At 45.3% G+C, this 21500-nt stretch overlaps 1 protein-coding gene across 1 annotated transcript; it reads left to right on the top strand.

Moving 5' to 3' along the window:
• Positions 1–7175: 7175 nt before the first annotated feature.
• On the top strand, positions 7176–21028 carry LOC102941965 (cytochrome P450 2W1). Its single transcript, XM_027827730.3, has 9 exons — positions 7176–7373; positions 10079–10241; positions 11660–11809; positions 11938–12095; positions 14989–15159; positions 16212–16353; positions 16872–17056; positions 17943–18084; positions 20737–21028. The coding sequence occupies exons 1-9, from the start codon at positions 7176–7178 to the stop codon at positions 20925–20927; spliced, it is 1500 nt and encodes a 499-aa protein (XP_027683531.2). The 3' UTR covers positions 20928–21028.
• The last annotated feature ends 472 nt before the right edge of the window (positions 21029–21500 follow it).

The following is a 21500-nucleotide window of genomic DNA, read 5'->3' as shown; positions in this document are numbered from 1 at the left end:
CTTGATGTTTCAAAACTAAGCAGCGAAGCCTCCAGGAAGAGCAACGTTATATTGTCTGGTCTCCAGTTTACCAAACAATGGGCTTGAGTTTGTTTGGTGCCAAGCAAATGCAACTGCCATGGACTCCAATGGAAGCTACAGGTCCTCAGCACCTCTCAGGATCAGGATAACACAGCAAGATTTGGGGCCAAATTCTGATATATGCAAAAGGTGCAATGGCCCCTCAAGTATGGACTCAGGTATGCTGCAAAAACAACGTTAATAAAGGCCCAGATTCTATCCCCCGCCCGCCCGTCACGACCTCTGTGCAATCTATACTACTACAAGCATATTGAGAAATGTAGACACCCTTTCAAAAATACCATACTTAGCTCAAAGGAAAGAACTTAATCTGAACTCAGAAAATTGCAATTGAAAAGGCAATTATAGCAGATCTTTCTTACTCATTAATTATCACCTTTAAATGTCTCCCCATCACAGGAATATGCAAAGTCAATTCAGATATGCCTAGTTTAATCATGTTATGGTTCTGGGAACTTGGCAACCGCATTAGCAATGCCACACCTGGTCTCACCCACCCGCTGAGTAACAAGGATTAGAAAGATTAACAGTGTCTATAGCTCAACTCATGGTGAAGCAGAGGCTAAATCTGCATGCACTGGCAGTTCTCAGTGCATGTCTGGTCAGTATTAGAAGGCCTGTGCAAAGTCGGCATAGACCAGCCCCTTTAGGTTTGGTTAAAGTCACAAACCTCCATGAATTCCTCTTCCCCCATAACTGCCTCCCCAGAACCCTTGCTTCACCTTACCTTTTGATGTCTTCAAGGGAACTGGTGACCTGACCCCTCCTGTTCTGTTCAGGCCAAGGCTCTTCGTGGGTCCTCTGGTGGTGCCAGGGTGCTGTTCACTGCCAGACCTTCAGCAGGGTCTTCAGAGGTGGATCTGTGTGGGTGACTTCACCTCAATCCACCCAGGGCTGTTCTGAAAGGGAAGAGGGGCATGGTGGAGGTGGGGTCCCACTCATAGGACAAGAGATGCTGGGAAACGACTGCGTTCCCAGCCAGCTCTCTACTGAGTTGCCTGCAGCAATGATCCTCAGGGAACCCCATGGGTTCTGTAGCAGTAGCACCATCATGCCAGCTATTTCTCAACCCCAGTGCATCTTTGCCAGGGAACACCCGCCATAACCTAATATTGATTAAGGTAGTAGTAGCCCAAAGCGCTCCCTGATTACAAGTGGGTTTTTGGCTCTGCACAAAACTTTTGACTGCATTAGTCATGGGGAGATGGCAACTGGCTGACACATATGTTCAACTTTGGTCACCATATCTTCAAATGGGTGCAGCAGAATTTGAGGGTGGTGGGGAGTCCGGGATGGGGCAATAGGACTGATTATAGACATGAAAAACCTCTCACAGAAAGAGAGGTTGGAAAGAGTGCCACTGTTTGCATGAGAGGGCAGATGAATAAGAGGAGGGGCATGAGAAAGATAGATAATGAATGGTGCAGAGAAGGTAAATCAGACACTTCTGTTCAGCATTTCTTACTGTAGAAGCATAAGTGGACATTCATTGAAATTGAAAGGCAGCAAATTAAAAAATAATAAAAGGAAATACTTTTTACACGATGCACATGTAGACTGTGGAAGTCATTGCCATGAGATATCACCGAAGCCAAGGATTAAAACAAATTGGACCCCAGACCATCCAGAGTTATAATAAGGAAGATTTAAAAACCCCAAGAATTTGGGAAGGGATGGAAACCTTCAAGCTTTAGGTCGGGATGGGCAAACTTTTTGGGCTGATGGCCGCATCTGGGTGGGGAAATTGTATGCAGGGCCGGGGCAGGGGGTTGGGGTGCAGGAGGGGGTGCGGTGTGCAGGAACAGGCTCAGGGCAAGGGATTGGGGCAGAGGAGGGGTATGGGGTTTATGAAGGGGGTCAGGGTAGGGGGTTGGGGTGCAGGAGGGGTGCAGGGTGCGACAGGGGGCTCAGGGCAGGGAGTTGGGGTGCAGGAGAGGTGCAGGGTGCAACAGGGGGCTCAGGGCAGGGAGTTGGGGGCAGGGTGCTGGAGGGGTTTGGGCTCCGGCCTGGTGCCGCTTACCTAAAACGGCTCCGGGGTGGCAGCGGCACGCCGTGCAGCTCTGGGAAGCGTCCAGCACCACGTCCCTGCATGGCCCCTGGGGCGGGGGGCACAGGGCTCCGAGCGCTGCCCTTGCCATGCCTCCAGGTACCTCCCCCGAAGCTCCCATTGGCCGCGGTTCCCTGTTCCCGGCCAATGGGAGCTGCGGGGGCGGGGGGAGGCGGTGCCTGGAGGCAAGGGCAACGCACTGAGCCCTCTTGCCCCTCCACCCCCGGGGCCCCAGGGATGTTGTGCCGGCCACTTCTGAGAGCGGTGTGGGCCCTGCGGCACCATGGGGGGCAATCCCACGGACGGGATCCAAAGCTCTGAAGGGTCGGATCTAGCCCGCGGGCCGTAGTTTGCCCACCCCTGCTTTAGGTCATAAGCCAATCTCCAGCTAATGGTGATCAGGCAGAAAAATTTCCTCTGAGCAGATTAACCCATAATTGTCTGGTGTAGTTTCTTGCACCTTCCTCTGAAACACCTGATACTGGCCACTGTCAGACACAGGTTACTGCGCTAGATTGACCACTGGTCTGGCTGAGTCTATGTTCCTAATGCTCTGTGTGTAGTTACAGAGAAGGCACTCATAACAAAGAAAGCTAATGAGGAAGTCACTAGTAGGTGTCTCATAGACTCACAAACTTTAAGGCCAGAAGGGACCATCATGATCATCTAGTCTGACCTCCTGCACATTGCAGGCCACAGAACCTCTCCCAATCCTGAAATAGACCCGTCACCTCTGGCTGAGTTACTGAACTCCTCAAATCATGGTTTAAAGACTTCAAGTTACAGCAAATCCACTATTTACACTAGTTTAAACTGGCAAGTGACCCAGGCCCCATGATGCAGAGAAAGGCAAAAAACTTTACAGATTCTGTTCTCCCTCACATTTGCTTTACTTTAGTGTGACATTAGAGGAGCTATTCCTGATTTACACTGATGTAAGTGAGAGCAGAATGAGGCCCTCAGTATGGAGAATGCTGATATCCTAACCGCTGATTGAAAAACACATGTTGAGGCCCATCTACAATGTACACATCTTTGTTTAATGATTCAGGCTTGTGCACACATTATGCCATACCTGCTGCAATCTGCACGATATAAATAGGAATGGCTAGGGAGCTAAATAGGGACACGCCTTAAAATCCCCTTCTTATGCATTGGAATAGGAGAGTTTATTTCAGGTACAGAATGGAAAATGGTTTATATTTTGTTAATAAAAACATGCCTATAAACAGGTCTATAAAATCATGACTGGTGTAGAGAAAGTAGATAAGGAAGTATTGTTTACTACTTCTCATAACACAAGAACTAGGGGTCACCAAATGAAATTAATAGGCAGCAGGTTTAAAACAAATAAAAAGAAGTATTTCTTTTAACAACGCACAGTCAACCTGTGGAACTCCTTGCCAGAGGATGTTGTGAAGGCCAAGACCATAACAGGGTTCAAAAAAAGAACTAGATAAATTCATGGAGGATAGGTCCATCAATGGCTATTAGCCAGGATGGGCAGGAATGGTATCCCTAGCCTCTGTTTGCCAGAAGCTGGGAATGAGCGACAGGGGATGGATCACTTGAGGATTACCTGTTCTGTTCATTCCCTCTGGGGCACCTGGCACTGGCCACTGTCAGAAGACAGGACACTGGGCTAGATGGACCTTTGGTCTGACACAGTTCTTATGACTGTCCCTCCCAAATATGGATGGTGAAGAGGCATGCTCCTGATGTGCACATATCAACCGGTCTGATTTGCCTTTACTGCCAGTGTAAGAAAGAGGAGAACCAGGCTCAAAGGCCTTAAGAAATAAAAATGGTATCTCTATGTTGAGTACCCAGCGGAGAATGTAAATGATCACTGGGCACTCTTGCACAAAGGAGACACTAGCTACCCCAGGCAGTTATCGTGTTAGCAGATGGTCCACTGAGCCTCTAAAATATTTCCTTTGAAAAATTTGTGTCGTGTGATATCACAGACAACAGAACTGGACAATGGTCTGAAGTCAGATGGACACTGAAACCTGCCATACCCAGAACTAGCCCAATCTACCACGTGCACAGGTTTGGAAAGTTGCTTTTGGGGAAGTTGGGCTGGAACAGTGGCTGTGGGGTTAATCTGGGGACCTGGATATGCACAGCAGTCATGTTGTCTGGTACCTGGAGTTGTACAGTGGGTGTCATGCTGCTTGGGAATTTGGAGTCATGCAACGGCTGCCAAATAGTTTCGGAATCTGGACTGGGGCAGTGGGTGCAGCAAGATCTGGAAATTTAGATTTCAACTAGGAGGCTAGAGCATTTGCTTTTCAAGGGTTGATCTCTGTGTGTGCTCAAGCAGGGGAGCACGTAGCAAGTGGCATGTCAGGGAAACACGTAGCAGACGCATTATCTAGACAGGAATTTCTTGTCATCACAAAAACCCCATGTAACCTTGTCATATCAAAGCATCACACCCAAGGGCCTGTTTCCAAAAGGTCTTTTCTACAGCCATTTAAAACTATTTCTGAAAAATCCCTTTTTATTATTTAAACATTTAACAAAGTTAGCGCAAAATGCCAAGGTGGTAGGTAGCAGCACATAGCTCCATAGGCTGGGGGTATGGCAAGCCAAAAAATCCTGCAAGACAGCACAGGTCAAAGTGGCTTGATGTGTTGGGGGTATATTGACTGTTCGTTTCTGAAGGGAACAACATGCTTGCTTGGTGGTTGCTGTGGATGGCAGTGTATGCAGCTGTTGAATAGGATACAAGCTTTCTCTCTCACACTGCACCCCTTCCTCCCTAAACATGTCCCTTATGGTCATGGAAATATACTCCAAAGCGACAACAGCAAATTTGGCAGGTCCACTGTATCCCACATCAGGGTGCCATCAGGATGTCTGCATCATGTGCATTATGACAACAAAGGTTTTTGCACCTCTTTACATGCCTGCAGAAGCAGGAGTTAGTCTTGTAACACATTTTTGGAACCAAGGCTTTCCATGAGCGAATGACTACTGCAGGCCGTTTTATAAAAATTGCTTCCAGACCTCCATGTATCATGTAACCAAAAATTGAGTTTGTCTGCATTTTTGGAAGGGCTAAAAAGCACAATGAATTTCACTGGTCCTTCAACACGCAGGAACAATGCTACATATTTTTGAGCCCCTATCTACCAGTACTGTCTCTAACTATTTCCGTATGTACATCTGTAGCGCACTTGTGTAACATGAATGTAGGGGAACCTGCAGGTCACTTCTTGGAAATGAATGTAAAAAGCCCCAGACATGTTCACGCATGATTGCCAGGTCCGAAGTTGGGTTGGCTGGTAATCAGAGTTCCTCTTCCAACCCCACTAGGAATGTGGTGTATCAATAAACTCAATTCAGATGTTGGAGATTCATGTAGAATTGTTGTATTTTTGGCCATCATTTTAGAATGCTGGTGCAAATGGAAAGCATTTTCATGTAGGGCAAATGATGCCAAACTAATGAAGCAATTACTTCATTAATGTCAAGGATTAACTATTCTGTGTCTCATCTTGCTGTCATTCTTGGGAAGATCTCAGTTAAAGACTGCTGCTTTTAGTTTACTATTTTCACACAGCCCTTCTGCACATCACTTCCACTCTTTACTGGCTCCTTGTTAAGCTCCATACTGACAGCAATTATTCTGGGATGTGGCATGAACACAACTGCTGAAGGGTAAGATTTCATTGTAATTAAGGCTATTGATTTACAACCAAATTTTCAACTACCATGCACTAATACACTTGCAAAATGTGCTGGTACATCCATTTGTACTCAAACTTGTGAATTTGTGTGTGCAAACAAGTATTTGTGCATGCAAAGCAGGAAGTTGGGTGCACAACTACCTGCTTTGTCCACACAGTTGCACAATTATTCCTGAAAATTCTCATCTATATGCACAAAGATGAGTTTTGCAGGCTCAGGCAGGTTCAAGTGCAACACTGATGAAGGTCCATTAGAAAATTTGACCAATAATATCATAGTTCTCCATATTTCGTTAAAATCAGCAGAATAAGTATTGGTAAGATTCCAGATTTTAGCATATTTCCCTGGTCCAGCTGTTCAGGCCTTGTAATGTTTTACGCTCACTTTGTACAGGCTAAAATGACTGTAGAATGTGCAAGACAGAGCAGAATTGGGCCCACAGTTTCTACCTAAGATAGAACAAACAGGAGGAGATGCACCCATCACTACACACCTTTACTGAGGTGGGCATGGTAACCGTTTGCACACATTGGGCCTGAAGCCTTATAGCCAAGTGCCAGCCACTGTCTATTCCAAAAGCCATAATCAACCACTGTGACTCTCAGCTCCCATGACTACTTCTTGAAGAGTCTTGTGGTTATGGCACAGATCTGGGCATCAGAAGGGCTAGGGTTCGACTCCACATGAGGAAAACGGGCTGTTGCTGACAGTACTTGTCAATGACAAATCCTTATGTTTCCCCCTTTCAACAGGCGTCGAAAATGGTCTCTCTACACTAGGGCCTTTTGATCCCACCTTCACTAGAAGCTACACCATTCTCAAGCCAGAGAAGGATGACCCACTGCTGACAATTCAACAGGCCATTGCCCTAGGGTAGACAGACCCCGGGGGTTCTATTCCTATCTCTGCAACTGACTTACTGTGTGATCTTGGGCAAGTTACTTCACTGTCCCGTGCTTCTATTTCTCCATTTGCACAACAGGCATAATGGTACTCATGTCACTGCTCATAAAGTGCTTTGAGATCCTCAGGTGAAGGCGCGACAGGAATCGCAAAGCTCTATCATCAGACACACATACTCCTGCACAAATATGCACAGGCTTGTAACCCGAAACCCTGTTTATTGCTGGAAAGACATTGCAAACTGCTTAGACCACATTCTCCAAGGTGTTTAAGGAGGGTGGAGTTTACAGTATGTATTTAGCTGTTTTGCAAACCCTAATAAGAGCAGAACACGTGTGGCAATCGCAAAGAACAAACATAAAACCCGCGGCTACACTCTGAACAGCGCCACCGCATTTCTTTGTTATTGCTTCTAGCCCAAAAACCAGATTACAGCGAGAAAACAATGGCTTTTTTAATGCCAATTATTTCTGATCCTGCATTAATCTGTCTGCTAGGTGCACTGCTTTTATTAGGTGCATTTTATTTTTCAACTGGCTCTAAAAACTCACCTTTTAAACTGCCTCCTGGTCCACCTCCTCTTCCGATCATTGGCAACCTGCATTTACTGGATATTAGAAGACAAGATAAATCACTATTGAAGGTAGGGGGGGAAAAAAAACGCCTCATGCATTTTAAGTCTGCCTCAGCTAAACCAGTGAGAAGACTTTGTTGTTGTTTATTAATCTGAATTAAATTTCAGAGCTGTAAAAATTGCACGGTAATGTTGTCTCAAGATTCTTCTAGCTCCTGTCTATGTGGTGGCAATCTCATTTCTGATCAACCACTAAAAAAGGGCCCCTGGGGGGAATGTGGATTTTTTCATGTAAACTTGATAAGGTACATGAAGTATACAGTGCATGTGGGACTTTAAATATGAACTTGACAACTCTCATACCCAAAGGGCTTTTAGACTATTAGCAAATAACTAACATGAAAAAGAAAATCCCCAGGAAGAAGTAAGAGGATTTCACTATAAAGAGTCCAACAGCCACATAAGGAAGGGTCAAATCCAGATATTCTTATGCAGTTGTTACTCCATTCCTAAGAAGGCAAATTCCCATTAAAATCGAGGGAGTGGCAGAACAACAGGATGGATTAATTTTGTCAAGTAGCTGGAATAAATATCCTGTGAATTCTTCTGTTAACTTGTAATTAAAACCACTTATCATTGTCTAAGCAGATAATGAGTTCTTATCTGTAAGAGGATGCTGAAAAGGAGCCTGTCAGGCTAGGGTCAATCCAGGAGCTTTGCTTTTCCTTACCCCAAGAGAAAAGTTTTGCAAAACTTCTCCCTGGCTGTCTGAGCATGTTTCCTTCCTGCCCATCCAGCTCTGCCTTGGATCTGTTTCTGCCAGGGTTTAATAAACAGTGCAACAAATATTTGGGGTCCTGGTGCATGACTAGGACTCTTCGACACTAGGGTGATACAAATAGTAAAACAGCTACCATTGCAGGGTTCCATCCAGTGCATAGTACCTATTGGTTACTAACATGGGCTATATCCTTAGCGCATTGACCTCACGCAGGGGGATTTGCAGGGTCAGAAGTTCTCCTCCCAGGGCCCAAATGCAACGAACGGGCTGTGGATGAGGCTGCCCTCTGCCATCTATGTTTAGGTTACAAGGCATTGAATTTGTGCAGTGGCCACACACCTCTGTGTCTCCAACCCCTCTCTGTGCTGGCTTGAAGCACTGGCACAGTGACTTTATGCACAAATTGTGGTGTGTTAAAAGCCTTCCACCATTGTATCATTGGGGGTGGGAGTCAGAATTCACCCCATGTGCTTAGACCCTACTTTATCCCTTAACATATGGAATGGCGTGAAACTTTGCAATGCTTGAAAAATGAAGTTTCTTTGCAGGGATCCCATTCTGCTCCCCTAAAAATGCAAGATACATAGCGGCTAGCAGCATGTGCACACGTGCCACCCCCATGAAAGTAGGATTCTCTCCCCAGGGTGTTATGCTACATGCAGAATGCCTACGGGAGTCATTAGCAAACATGATTCTTTACCAAACATGAACAGGAATCCCCCCCCCCAGCACAGCCAGCCCTGCAGACATACTTATGAAATTAGACAAGGTGGAGGTGAGGTAGTATCTTTTGTTGAACCACCTTATCGTGGTGACAGACACAAGCTTTGGAGCTACAAGTGCTCTTCTTCAGGTCCGGGAAAAGTAGCAAGAGTGTCACAGCTAAAAACAAGGTTGAACAGATAGTTTAGAGTAGTTAGCAAAAAAAAAAAAAAAAGTTCAGACGTGTCAAAATGTCGACATTTTTGGAACAAAACATTTAGATGTTTCCTTTCAGAACAACTTTCAGTATGAATTTTCTTAAATTTTATAACGTACAATAGAATAGAATACAATATAGTAGAATATAAAGTCAAAAAATCAAAATGAAACATTTTGATGGAGCCAAAACATTTTTTTTTAAATATTTTCTTTCATGGAGAATTTTGCAATTTTCAGTTTTCATTCCAAATCAGAACAAAAAGAAATTTAAAAAACTTGAAATCCTGCATGAAATGGAATTTCTGTTCTTTTCACAGCTCTAGCAAGACACCTTTAAGGAGTCACAATTGCTATAAGAATTGCTATACATTTTGTAACAACAGGTCTGTTTGTATCTGTCTTTCTCCTATTCCGCCATTTTGTTTATTAACTGATCCCCATTCTATAGGGGTCTGTTTGTTCTTTATTCTCCTTCTTCTTCAGAACAAAACCAGACTATTAGCTTCCTGTAGACCTAAGAATATTCTCTTGTGGCACTGAGCTCAAACACCCCACTAATAGTCTATACCAGTCTATAGTCTATAGATTATACCAGTCTATACCAGACTATCCTTTTAATGACTATACTTCAGCTATCTGTCATGGAACCTTTTTCCCCTTTCTAACTACCCAGCACTGATTCTGAATCAAGAACAGACTTCAATGACTTCCTAGATTTTCACTGACTAAATTAAGAGAAATGCAGAGTAAACAAAGTGCGTAAACACTGGGGATTTATGAATATCTCATTTTTAACATTCAAGTGTATGTAAAAGTATGAGTTTGTTTAAAATACATGGGGCCAGATTTCCTGGTCTGAATGCCACAGAGTTAGAGATTGGAGTGTGTGTGGTTTTCCCCACACAGAACAGGACTGGGCTCCTACTAGACCAACGGGTTTCATGCATATGCTAGTCAGATTAGTACTATAAACAAATACACCTGCATACGCCTTGGGTATTAAGAGGAAATGCGGGGTTTCTGAATGCGCTCTCTCCACTGATGACACTAAAATCGTCTTCCTCTCTTTCAGCTAGCAGAAAAATATGGGCCAGTGTTCACCCTCCACTTTGGGTCCCAGAAAGCTGTGGTACTGACCGGATATGAAGCCGTGAAGGAGGCGCTCGTGAACTTCACGGATGAATTTGTAGACCGACCACCCATCCCAATATTTGAACAAATCCAGCATGGAAATGGTACTAGCCATTGGAGATGTGAGAGTTTCAAAAGGGCTCAGCCTTGGCCTAACTCTTCTCCTACTGCCACCATTGCCTGAGCACTTTTGGAAGTCCTGCCCCAAGTCTGTATTTTAGCCAAACTGACCCCAAAATTCTGCTTTTCCAGTTTATTTAGAATGGTTTGCAGCTGTTGTCATTAGTGGCAATTACTTTGGCAAACAACTTTGTAACGAGTTAACATCCTGAATTTTAAAAGATGAGGGCAGAATTTTAAAGGCACAATGGCAACTATGTGACTAATTCCCATAGGCAGCCAATGTTAATTAGGTGCCTCACTGCCATGAATGCATTTTACCTGAGGTATCAGTTCATGAGAGATGAACCATACTGGATTTGGCACTCAGGTATTTTGCCTCTCTTGCCAATCGGTGCTGCCATTTGGAATGTATTCATTCCAGAAAGTCCTGCCTTCAAAAATCACCCTTTGTAGAACAGTATATCACAGGTTCAGATAAGGGTTATGGGCCAAATCTGTGATCCCTTCCCTCAAACAGCTCCATCATTTCCCCAAGGCAGTTCCTCCATTCCCATATCCATGAATGGCTTAGAAAACATTTTACCTGGATCCTTCTCTTATTTCTTCCACTCTCTAGCTCAAAGTTTAACTAGGAGCTCCAGCATCAACTATCACACAGAGCTCCTTGAGTACAATGTGTGATAGAGCCCCCCAGTCACACTCTGAGAGCTGATCTCAGTGCTACAAACTGACAAATCAATGGAAGGAGGAAAAGAATTGGTCAGAGTCAGTATATCCGTAACACTGATATAATGGGGGGCAGTAGAAAAGCTTTCACATTTAGCTCCTAGGTCAATTCTAATCTAGATCAGCAGCTATTACGAGCGGCTGACTTTTAGTGATCTGGGTGAAATGAGTTTGGTGGGATACTGTCCACGTCACACAAGCAAACACTAACACCAGTAGTAAATAACAGTCTTATTGGTAGCTTCAGCAGAGATGCCAAGGATTGACTAAGGGCAAGCTTTTGCCTCTGCTACCCTTGCAGCACTTGTTGAATGGACCAACAGAGGATTTAGGTCTTCAGGGCTGTTAATCTGGCCCATTACATCAGCATTAAAGTCACACAGAAAATGTATTAAAAAACAGAGTGCTCTAAATGCCTGGTTGCCTCCCACATGAGTGTGATGGCAAAGACTGAACCGGGAGGAAAACTATTTCCATGAAGTAAAAGATGGCTAGGATTGGTGGACGGAGCTAGGAGGAGGACATAGAAATGAATGTCAAATGGGATAATGGGACAGCAAGGAGAAATGGAGGGAAAGAAATGGTGGAGATAGTCTCATATTCTTTTAAGTAGAGTAGGATCCCCTTGAATTCTACGTTCTCAGCAATCACATATACCTCACCTATACCTCAGGTGTGTTCTTTTCTAATGGAGAACTGTGGAGAACGACGCGAAGATTCACTGTGTCAAGCATGCGCAACCTTGGAATGGGGAAAAAGCTGATAGAGGAAAGAATTCTTGAAGAGCTTCATTTGCTTATTGAGATGATCAAATCTTTCCAAGGTGAGCTGGGGAATATTAAGGTTAAATATCGCATTGCGCAGACTTTTCAAACACCATTGTAAACACAAGTCAGCGGTGAGGCTGCAGCATGAGAGTTATGTTTATGCTTTTGTTTGTTCTTATTATAGGTGAACCATTTAGCCTCAAGTCATTTAATGCTGCTCCAACCAACATCACCTTTCTTATGCTGTTTGGGGACCGGTTTGACTACAAAGACCCAACCTTTGTCACTCTGTTAAGACTCATAGATGAAGTTATGGTTCTTCTTGGATCTCCATTCTTGCATGTAAGTAACTCTTTCAGTGTATTTTGAGTCATACAGGCTCCATGATCCAGCGCAGAAGATCTCAGGCTGTAAGAACTAGCACATCCCATCTAAAACTCAATAGTATTCGGGGTGCTGCCTTTCATAATTATAATCAGTGTCATTAAAATGGAGTCTGATCCTCAGACCATATTTGAAACCAAGCTGTATATTATGTAATTGCAACCCGCCTACCACCATTTACAAATCATTGGTCTAACAGACTGAACAAAGGGACTGTGAGTTAGGAATAACCCTGTTATGCAGGGTTAGATTCACTCTGAGAAAGGACAGGAAGCAGCACTGCAAGCTTCCCCAACTCTCCAGCCAATGTGCTTCAACCATGACATGGGAGGAAACCCTTCTAGCTCCCAAAAATGGAATTCAGGCTCTGCACCCTCTTGGCCTCAAGGCTGAGATTACCAATGAGCATGAGATATAGTGTCAGCTGTATTCATGGATTTTGTAACATGCCCATAAGATTGAAACTCCAAGAACATTTTGTGTCGTGACTATTTTCCACATCTATTAGTGACCTGTACTGAATTATACTTACTATACGAAGGTTATCTACATTGCATCTGTAACAAGAAAAACTTGTCTGGGTGGATGAAATCCACTGGTTGGTTTATAGGTCCCTAGACAGTGTCACAAATCCACAGTGTTACTGAGTGTTGTAATTTGCATTTGGATCGTTAATTCAACAGCGGGGAAAAAAATCACATTTCACCAGCCAGTTCCCTCTATTGTTCATGTGAGGATGGTCACATGCAGGGTTTATTCCAGCCAGTTCATGGCATGTATCATACTAGGAAACTAAGGTAACAGTTGTGTTTTAGTATGAACTGGTATCACAGTATCTATTTGTACCAGCTAAGGTGATAGGTAATAGTGCTGAATGGAAGATATCGTGCTCATGAAACAGTTTACTAACGTGCTAGTTTAAGGTAGCGAAATATGAATAACTGGTGCCTGGAGTTACAACCTGCTAGTTCTTGTTTTTTTTCTCTTCAGCACAGACAAGAGCAACATCTTTGTGGCCAGGCTGCTGATAGCCTCTATGACACATAAAATAGTCCCACTGAGAATTGCTGTCTGGTGTGGATTTGAGATGAGAATTATGCTATAAGAATTTTAGCCCTGTACTGAATGTTGGTTTCTGCCCCCAAGGTTTGAGACTTGTGACAGTGTCAGGCCAGATTGCTACAGGAGAGTGTTTTGTTTTTGTTTTTATAGGCATCAGGTTAATACAAACAAGGGGAAGTCCTTTTTCCACACAATGGCAAGTTAAACTGTGGAACTCATTGCCATGGGATAGGAGGTAGATATATTAGCCCCAGATTAAGCAGATCCCTTTCCCCTGAGTAAGATAATAGGCTGTTCCAGAACAATCAGGAAGCTGTGGAACCAATTAAGGCAGGCTAATTAGGACACCTGGAGCCAATTAAGAAGCTACCAGAATCAGTTAGGACAGGCAGGCTAATCAGGGCACCTGGTTTTAAAAAGGACCTCACTTCAGTTAGCGAGGTGCATGCGAGGAGCTAGGAGCAAGAGGCGCGCAAGAAGCTGAGAGTGAGAAGGCATACTGCTGGAGGACTGCGGAGTACAAGCGTCATCAGACATCAGGAGGAAGGTCTGGTGGTGAGGACAAAGAAGGTGTTGGGAGGAGGCCATGGGGAAGTAGCCCAGGGAGTTGTAGCTGTCACGCAGCTGTTACAGGAGACACTATAGACAGCTGCAATCCACAAGGCCCTGGGCTGGAACCTGGAGTAGAGGGCGGGCCTGGGTTCCTCCCATCCCCCCAACTCCCTATTTGATATAAGAGGAGTTGATCTGGACTGTGCGTCCCACCAGAGGGGAAGGTCCCTGGCCTGTCCTCCGACTCATTAGGTGGGCCAGCAGAGACTGTGGGGATTGTTCTCCTCCTTTTCCCCATGCTGGCCAGTGATGAGGTTAGCTAAGTAAACGGCAGGTTTGTGCCACTAACAAAAGGAGCCAAACTGAGGACTGCTGTAAACCTCTGAGGCGAGCAAATCCGTCAGAAAGTGCAGAACCCACCAAGGCAGAGGAAGAACTTTGTCATAGACTTTATCTTTTTAATTTATTCTATTTGTTCTTATATGTCATTTCACTGTGCATGACAGTGCAGCCTTTGCCTGCCTCCTTTGTATTTTCTAATCATAGTTCGTGTTCAGAGGCTATGTCTGTGTTAACCATGCTTCAGAGGAGTCAGCAAAGTACTTAATCATGTACCTAGCCGCACTGAAATCAAAGGACTAGATTTTGTGGCACAAAGTGGACTTAATGTGGCCAGAGGAGAATTTCCTTTGTGCAAGGGAACTCTCAGCTGGCATAGCCAACTCCCGCTCCAACCAAACATAGGGGTTACAGGGTCAGCATGTCAGGGACATTTTGGCGGGAGGGGCTTGGTGGAGTAGTGCACTCAATTTGTATCTAGAATAAGGTTCCCTGTGATGTAAGTTAGAGCTGCTTCCTTTTAGCTTTGCCCTTGTGCTGAGACCTGGCACCTCAGAATCAGGGAGACATAACTGGTTCCCTTGTGGCCTCATCGCTGCATTTTAGCATAGCCCAGATGCAGTAGAAAATCTGCTCCAATGGGACCACATAGTTAGGCCTGTGCTTAAGAACCTTGCTGAATCAGGGCCTGAAAGTGTAAGGCCAAGCCCTACATTCAAATGTGCTAGCTTCACCCAGGTAGAGTCCCAGTGATATCAGGATTGCTGGTTATCATTACAAACCTCTTTTGGACAATGTTATGGACCTCTAATGATAGGCCGTCCCAGAACCCTTTTGCATGGCTCTTTCTGTATCTTGGCACTTTGAGTTTAATGCGTCTATTTTTTTTCCTTACTAGTTTTTTAATTTCTACCCATTCCTTGGATTATTTCTCAAAACCCACAAGATTTTACTTAAAAAAATAGAAGATGTGCGCATCATTTTAAGGAATTACATCCAGATCAGCAGACAAGATGTCAACGAGAACTCACTGAGCTACATTGATGCATTAGTGTTCAAGCAACATGAGGTATGTGACTAAGATGCTCCATTTACAATTTACTCTGTTTTCAACAAAAACACTTAACTAGATCCTGATCTCAGCCACATCAACTTAACCTTCCTGAGGTCAATGCCGTTATCCAGATGTAACTGAAATCAAACTCTGTTCCCTTACTTTTGCCATAATTTATCTAGTGAATGTTTCACCAAAATCGGATGTGAAAACACCACCCCACTTTATAATCTATGATCAACTGTTTGTTCCTACAGGAAAATCAATAGGGTTTCATGAAGGATGAATCTGACCCTTTGTGTTAATAAAGAAACCAATCATTAATCTAATTGTTCTACAAGGAATAATACACTCTAAGGAAGTTAGTTGCTATATCACAGCTACATGTCCTGGCCCTGAATTTATTCCTTGCATCCGGCCACTATGATTTCTAAGACAGATTGATCTCAGTGTAATATTAAAACAAAAAACATTTAGCCTCTAAGCTTTTCTTCTTTCAGACAGAGCTGGGCCAGATATGCACACTGCACCTCCTAGCCACTCATACTGAGCTGGGTTCAAGGATCACTATGCCCCAACAGTCTGGCAGGGGAGAATGTTCACAAAAAATCTTTGCACACATTCCAGCCGGGCAGGTAGAGTGGGAGGTGTCTCTTGGAGGTTTGAAATGATTGAACTCAAATCTCCAGCTGCACACAGAAGGGAATAGGTATTTCCAACCCCTGCAAAATGAACTGCAGTGGTGAGTTTGTGAATACCATCCTAAGCAGAGCTCAGCCCTTCTTCAGATGAAAGATGAACCCTGAACCAATCACTTGCATCAAAACACCTCTACTTTCTGGGGAAGTTCAGCTCTCCATGCAGATCTGCACTGTGTGGCTCAGACCCAACTCTGCCCTTGGTTCTGAAATCCTTTGCTGGCTTCCCCTTGGCTCACAAACCGAGGAGAATGCCAGAAAATGCGATGGACGAGGTGGGGCTTCCCAAAGCTTACTCAATGGTAATTTTGCCTCAGTCAGAGTGAACAAGAGCACTTTCAACACTAACTGAAACTTGTGTGTTTAAAGGAGACAAACAAGAAAGACAGCCTGTTTCATGACGAAAACATAATCGCCTCTGTACTCGACCTGGTCATGGCTGGAACTGAGACAACTGCCACAACATTGCAATGGGCCATCCTACTGATGATGAAATATCCAGAGATCCAAAGTGAGCCGCTCTCTGGTTTCACTCTTTGTCCGTGCCTTGTTTTAATAAGAAGGTCAGGTTAAGTGTCCGATGTGTAGATGCCAATGCTGCTTTCGCCCCAAAAGCTGCATCCCCTCTCTTTATTATTAGTTATTATTTGTACTGCAGCAGCATGAGGGAGCCCCAATCATGGGTCAGGACCCCAATGTGCTAGGCACTGTATGAACACCAAACAAAAAGATTGTCCTTGTCCCAAAGAGTTGGCAGTCTAAGCTGATTAAGGCTGGTTTCTGTCTTCCAAAACTGGATTTTTCTATTTCCTCGCGGGAGCAGTGTAGAGAAGAGTTGTGTAGGTGGAATCATACAAAACAAAACAAAACAAAACAAAACACACATGCCTGAAATCCAGAGAGACTTGGGGTGCCTGAGGAAGCCAGGTTTAGGGTTTGAAAAATGTGGTTTGTTTTTGCCAAAGCAAATTCAAAAGTGGGGAGAGAGGCCTTCCGATGGGACACATTTGTGTTTGCTTCTACTTTTAGAAAAGGTACAAGAGGAGATTGGGACCATTGTCCAATCAGGAAATCAGGCCACATATGAAGACCGGAAAAACATGCCATTTACAAACGCGGTGATACATGAAGTGCAGAGATTCATCACCCTGCTGCCACACGTTCCACGGTGCACATCTGTTGACACACATTTCAGAGGCTACTTCCTCCCCAAGGTATGTATCGCATTTTTTAAATGGAAACCACTATGTTCCGCCCTTTGCCAAATGAATGGATACTTAGACGCTAAGGGCCAGATTCTGCCAGCCTCATGTGAGTAATTCCTCACTCCAAGAGGAGCTCTGTTTGACTCAGTGCAGCTATTTGCAGAGTGAGGTACTCTGGAAGGCTGGCATGCAGAATCTGGCCCCATGTTTGTAGTTTCCAAGGCAGTGCTGGGGATTTAGCCATCTTCTAAACACCCTACACGGCCTTGAAAATCTCAGCCTGTATCATGTACAGTGCTCTGAATGAAAGGGTTCAAATCATCTATGCAAGTGCACCTGGTAGAAACCAGAATTAAAGCTGGAATTTGGCACAGCCAACAGGTAAAATCCAGGTTTCAGTGAAGCCAGTAGCAAGATTCACATTTACTTCAATCAGACCGAGGTTTGGGTCACAGGAAGAAGCAAAGCTTTAACAGCAGGGTGGAGACTGACAGAGTAGATCAGCGGAATTCAAAAATCTTTTAAGACCAAATCCTGCAGCCCTTCCTTGCCTCAGCCACCAGTACTCACACAGCTACAATGTCCTTGCCCATCTGAGTATGGCATTGGCAGCATCATGTCCTACTCTGAATGTTGTTGTTGTTGTTATTTATAATTGCTACGGGGTAGCACTGAGGAGCCCCAGCCAGGGCCAGGACCCCTTTGTGTTAGGCACTGTACAAACACTGAACAAAAGGATACTCGTTGCCCCAAAGAGCAATGAGCAATGTACCTCTAAGAGAATTCCTCAGGATTGGAGTGTCAGTTCAATCAGAGGTTTCATTTTGCTTTTGGATGTATAGAGGTTTGTAGAACCAAACACCTCTTTTAGTTTGTGCCTCATGTTGTATTCCAGGGAATAACCGTGATTCCTTCCCTCACTTCGGTGCTGCTGGATAAAACACAGTGGGAGACACCACATGAGTTTAACCCCAACCACTTTCTTGATGCTGGTGGGAAGTTTGTAAAGAAAGAAGCTTTCCTGCCATTCTCCACAGGTAATTAAGGGGCCCTATCCTGAAAGGAGCAGAGGGTTCTCAGACTCTGGTAGGATCAGTAACTTTGTACTAGGAAACAGAGCATTGATCAGGAGAGATCTATTACAGTATTTCAAAAAGGATCAAACCAACCTAATACCCAGCCAAGCAAAGCCAATGAATCTGCAACAGACTTGACTTATCTCAGCATAAGCCTTCCCTCTAACAAAAGGGATCAGTTCTCAACTGATACAAAGGTAGACAAAGGAAGGAAGGGTGTCGGCTCCAAAAGAATAAGGAAGGGAGCCCAAAAGGTGCTAAGGAGAGGCCAGCCAAAATAAACAGGACTTGAATGATACCCTAAACCAGAGTCAGGAGGCTGTACCATTGACTTACTGTGTGGCCTTGACACATCACTGAATCCTTTCTGGATTTTAATTTCTTCATCTGCAAAATACAGTCAATAATACTCGGCCAAAGGAGGTGGTGGGCTTAAGTGAAAGATGCTAGACCAGGGGTGGGCAAACCTTTTGGCCCGAGGGCCACATCTGGGTATGGATATTGTATGGCGGGCCATGAATGCTCACAAAATTGGGGGTTGAGGTGCGGAAGTGGGTGAGGGCTCCGGCTGGGGGTGCGGGCTCTGGGGTGGGGCTGGGCATGAGGGGTTGGGGATGCAGGAGGGTGCTCCGGGCTGGGACGAGAGGTTCAGAGGGTGGGAGGGGGATCAGGGCTGGGGCAGGGGGTTGGGGTGTAGGGGGGGAACAGGGGTGCAGGCTCCAGGCGGCGCTTACCTCAAGCAGCTCCCGGAAGCAGCGGCATGTCCCCTCTCTGGCTCCTACATGGAAGCGCGGCCAGGCGTCTCTGCGCGCTACCCCATCCGCAGGCACCGCCTCTGCAGCTCCCATTGGCCGTCACTCCTGGCCAATGGGAACTGCTGGGGCGGCGCTTGGGGCAGGGACAGCATGCGGAGTCCCCTGGCTGCCCCTACGCGTAGGAGCCAGAGGGGGAACATGCTGCTGCTTCCAGGAGCCGCGTGGAGCAGGGCAAGCCCTCAACACTGCTCCCCAGCATGGAGCAGGGCAGGCCCCAGACCCTGCTCCCTCGCTGGAGCTCGAGAGCCAGATTCAAACGTCTGAAGGGCTGGATGCGGCCCCTGGGCCGTAGTTTACCCACCCCTGTGCTAGACAGATGTGTAAAATACTGACCTACTCCACCTCTCTAAATGTGTATTTGCGTATGTATGCACGCACGCACGCACACACATATGCACACACACATGCAAACATGCAGCCAAGGTGGAATAAATCAAACAGCCCATCCCAAGTATTCAGATGAAGTTCCGACAGGCAAGGAACATTGCAAGGTATCAGGTATCCTGTGAAATTCCATCTGAATCCCTCTTTAGTGGAGAGGTGTCCTCTAACCAGCCTCTCTGCTGTGGCCCAGCAATAAATGTTTCCAAATGCTGTTAATTTCCAAAGCTGCCTGTTTCCTGGCCTGCACGTGCTGCCATCCAGCAGAGCGCATTACAAGTGGCCACAGCTGGAAAGAGTAGCCTTACTATGAGGTTTACAAACCCAGCACTGCAGGAACCCTGAAGTACTGTAGAGGAAGATTGCCTGCAGAATCTCTCAAATCCTGCCTTGCAACCCGATACTTTACAGCTGTCTCTGTTAAATGTCAGCTGTGGAGTCCAGATCAGGAATCCAGCTGTGATTCTGGACCCCGCTCTCCAGCATGGGGTTTGCTGCTACAGCACTGCATCAGCCAGGCATTTGCATTTTTGATGCAAAAATCATCAGCAGTGATTTTTTGATGTCAAAAGCCATGTTCTCGCTTTCCCCTGATTTCTTCATGATGTCATCTCTCAGATACTGTCATTCTGGGGCAGGGGACCCTGCTAAAAAAGAAACAGTCTTACGGGAGCCAAGAACAAAATACAGTCACCAAAGTGTGACTGGTTGGGTGATACCTACAAGTCTTCAAACCATTCCACCTTTGGGGAAGGGAACATTTCTCGGGAAGGCTGATTTTTAAGAGAAAGAGGTTGTTTGAAAGTGCTCAGGGGGCTGGGGTGTCAGGATAAGTCTGTGGATGATGTCTGTGGACTACGGTTGCATCTCAAGATTTCAGCCTAGATACAGAGCCCCACTGTGCCGGGTGCTGTACAAATACACAGCGAGAGGTAGTCCCTGCCCTGTAGAGCTCACAATCTAAACAGACAAGACAGACACAGCATGGGAGAGGAACAAACACACAGAGAGGGGAAGTGACATACCCCAGGGTCACACAACAATTCAGTGGCTGAATTCAGATCTCTAATTATGTCCTATCCACTAGAGACCACAGCCTGCCACAGAAAAGGGTGCACAATAATTTAATGTATTACATACCCTGGCAATTTACCATGTGGCTATCACCTCCTTGCTATATGAACGTGTCTGACAAAGGAATCAACATGCATACCGTGGCAACATGAGCTACTGGCATAATCATCTGGCTACAAAACAGATTATTTTGCTGTAACTATGTCAGTTCAGCTGGTTACAATGGTACACGAGGAGTCCCATTACTGCTCCTAATAGATCACCTGATGACTATAACATTAACATACATCACCTCTGTAACTATTTCTCTGACAGTTAAATCTAATCATTTTTGACACTGCAGGGCGCCGGAATTGCATTGGAGAAAGTCTGGCCAAGATGGAGCTGTTTCTGTTCTTTGTAGGGTTGCTGCGGACGTTTACTTTCCAACCCCCGCCAGGGGTCACAGAATCAGAGCTGGACCTTGCGGTTCCTCAGACTACTTTTACTTTAAGACCACAGCCTCAGTCAGCCTGTGCTGTTCTGTGTGAATAAGAAGGACAGTATTAGGGAATCATTCCTGTGTATTGACTTTGAGTGCATAGGACATTTCTGCTGAGCGCAGCAAAGAGAAGGCAGAGCCTTGGAGAAATGGTTAATATGTTTCACTCTCTGCTTCTCATAGACTTTAAAGGACAATTGTGATCATATAGTTGGACCTTCTGCACATTGCAGGCCACAGAACCTCACCCACCCACTCCTGTAATAGACCCCTAACTTCTATAATGTACACGCTCCTGCACCTATGGAATGAGCTGTGTTCTGAATAAGAATATTATGGGAATCTGACTGTAAAAGCTACCTATCTCAAGAAGACTAGAGCACCATTAATCTGTAATGGGCAGAAATGCTATAGGGGCCCCATGCTAGAGCCATCCAATAGGATCGAGTGCAGGGGTTCTCAAACTTCATTGCACTGTGACCCCCTTCTGACAACAAAAATTACTACCTGACCCCAGGAGGGGTAATGAAGCATGACCCTCCCCAAGCCCCGCTGTCCCGGGTGGGGGTGGGGGCAAAGCCAAAGCCTGAGCCCTGCCACCCCAGGTGGGGGGACAAAGCCGAAGC

The sequence above is a fragment of the Chelonia mydas genome, chromosome 10, assembly GCF_015237465.2.
Source record: "Chelonia mydas isolate rCheMyd1 chromosome 10, rCheMyd1.pri.v2, whole genome shotgun sequence".
Lineage (NCBI taxonomy): Eukaryota > Metazoa > Chordata > Testudines > Cheloniidae > Chelonia > Chelonia mydas.
This window is presented reverse-complemented; position numbering and strand designations above follow the sequence as displayed.

What these genes read in the sequence shown, in the direction of transcription:
- LOC102941965 (XM_027827730.3), top strand. Translation starts at nt 7,176, where the DNA reads ATGGCTTTTTTAATGCCAATTATTTCTGATCCTGCATTAATCTGTCTG. An exon ending in GATGATCAAATCTTTCCAAG is followed by an intron (nt 11,810 to 11,937) that starts GTGAGCTGGGGA and finishes TTCTTATTATAG; the next exon opens with GTGAACCATTTAGCCTCAAG. An exon ending in TTTCCTGCCATTCTCCACAG is followed by an intron (nt 18,085 to 20,736) that starts GTAATTAAGGGG and finishes TTGACACTGCAG; the next exon opens with GGCGCCGGAATTGCATTGGA.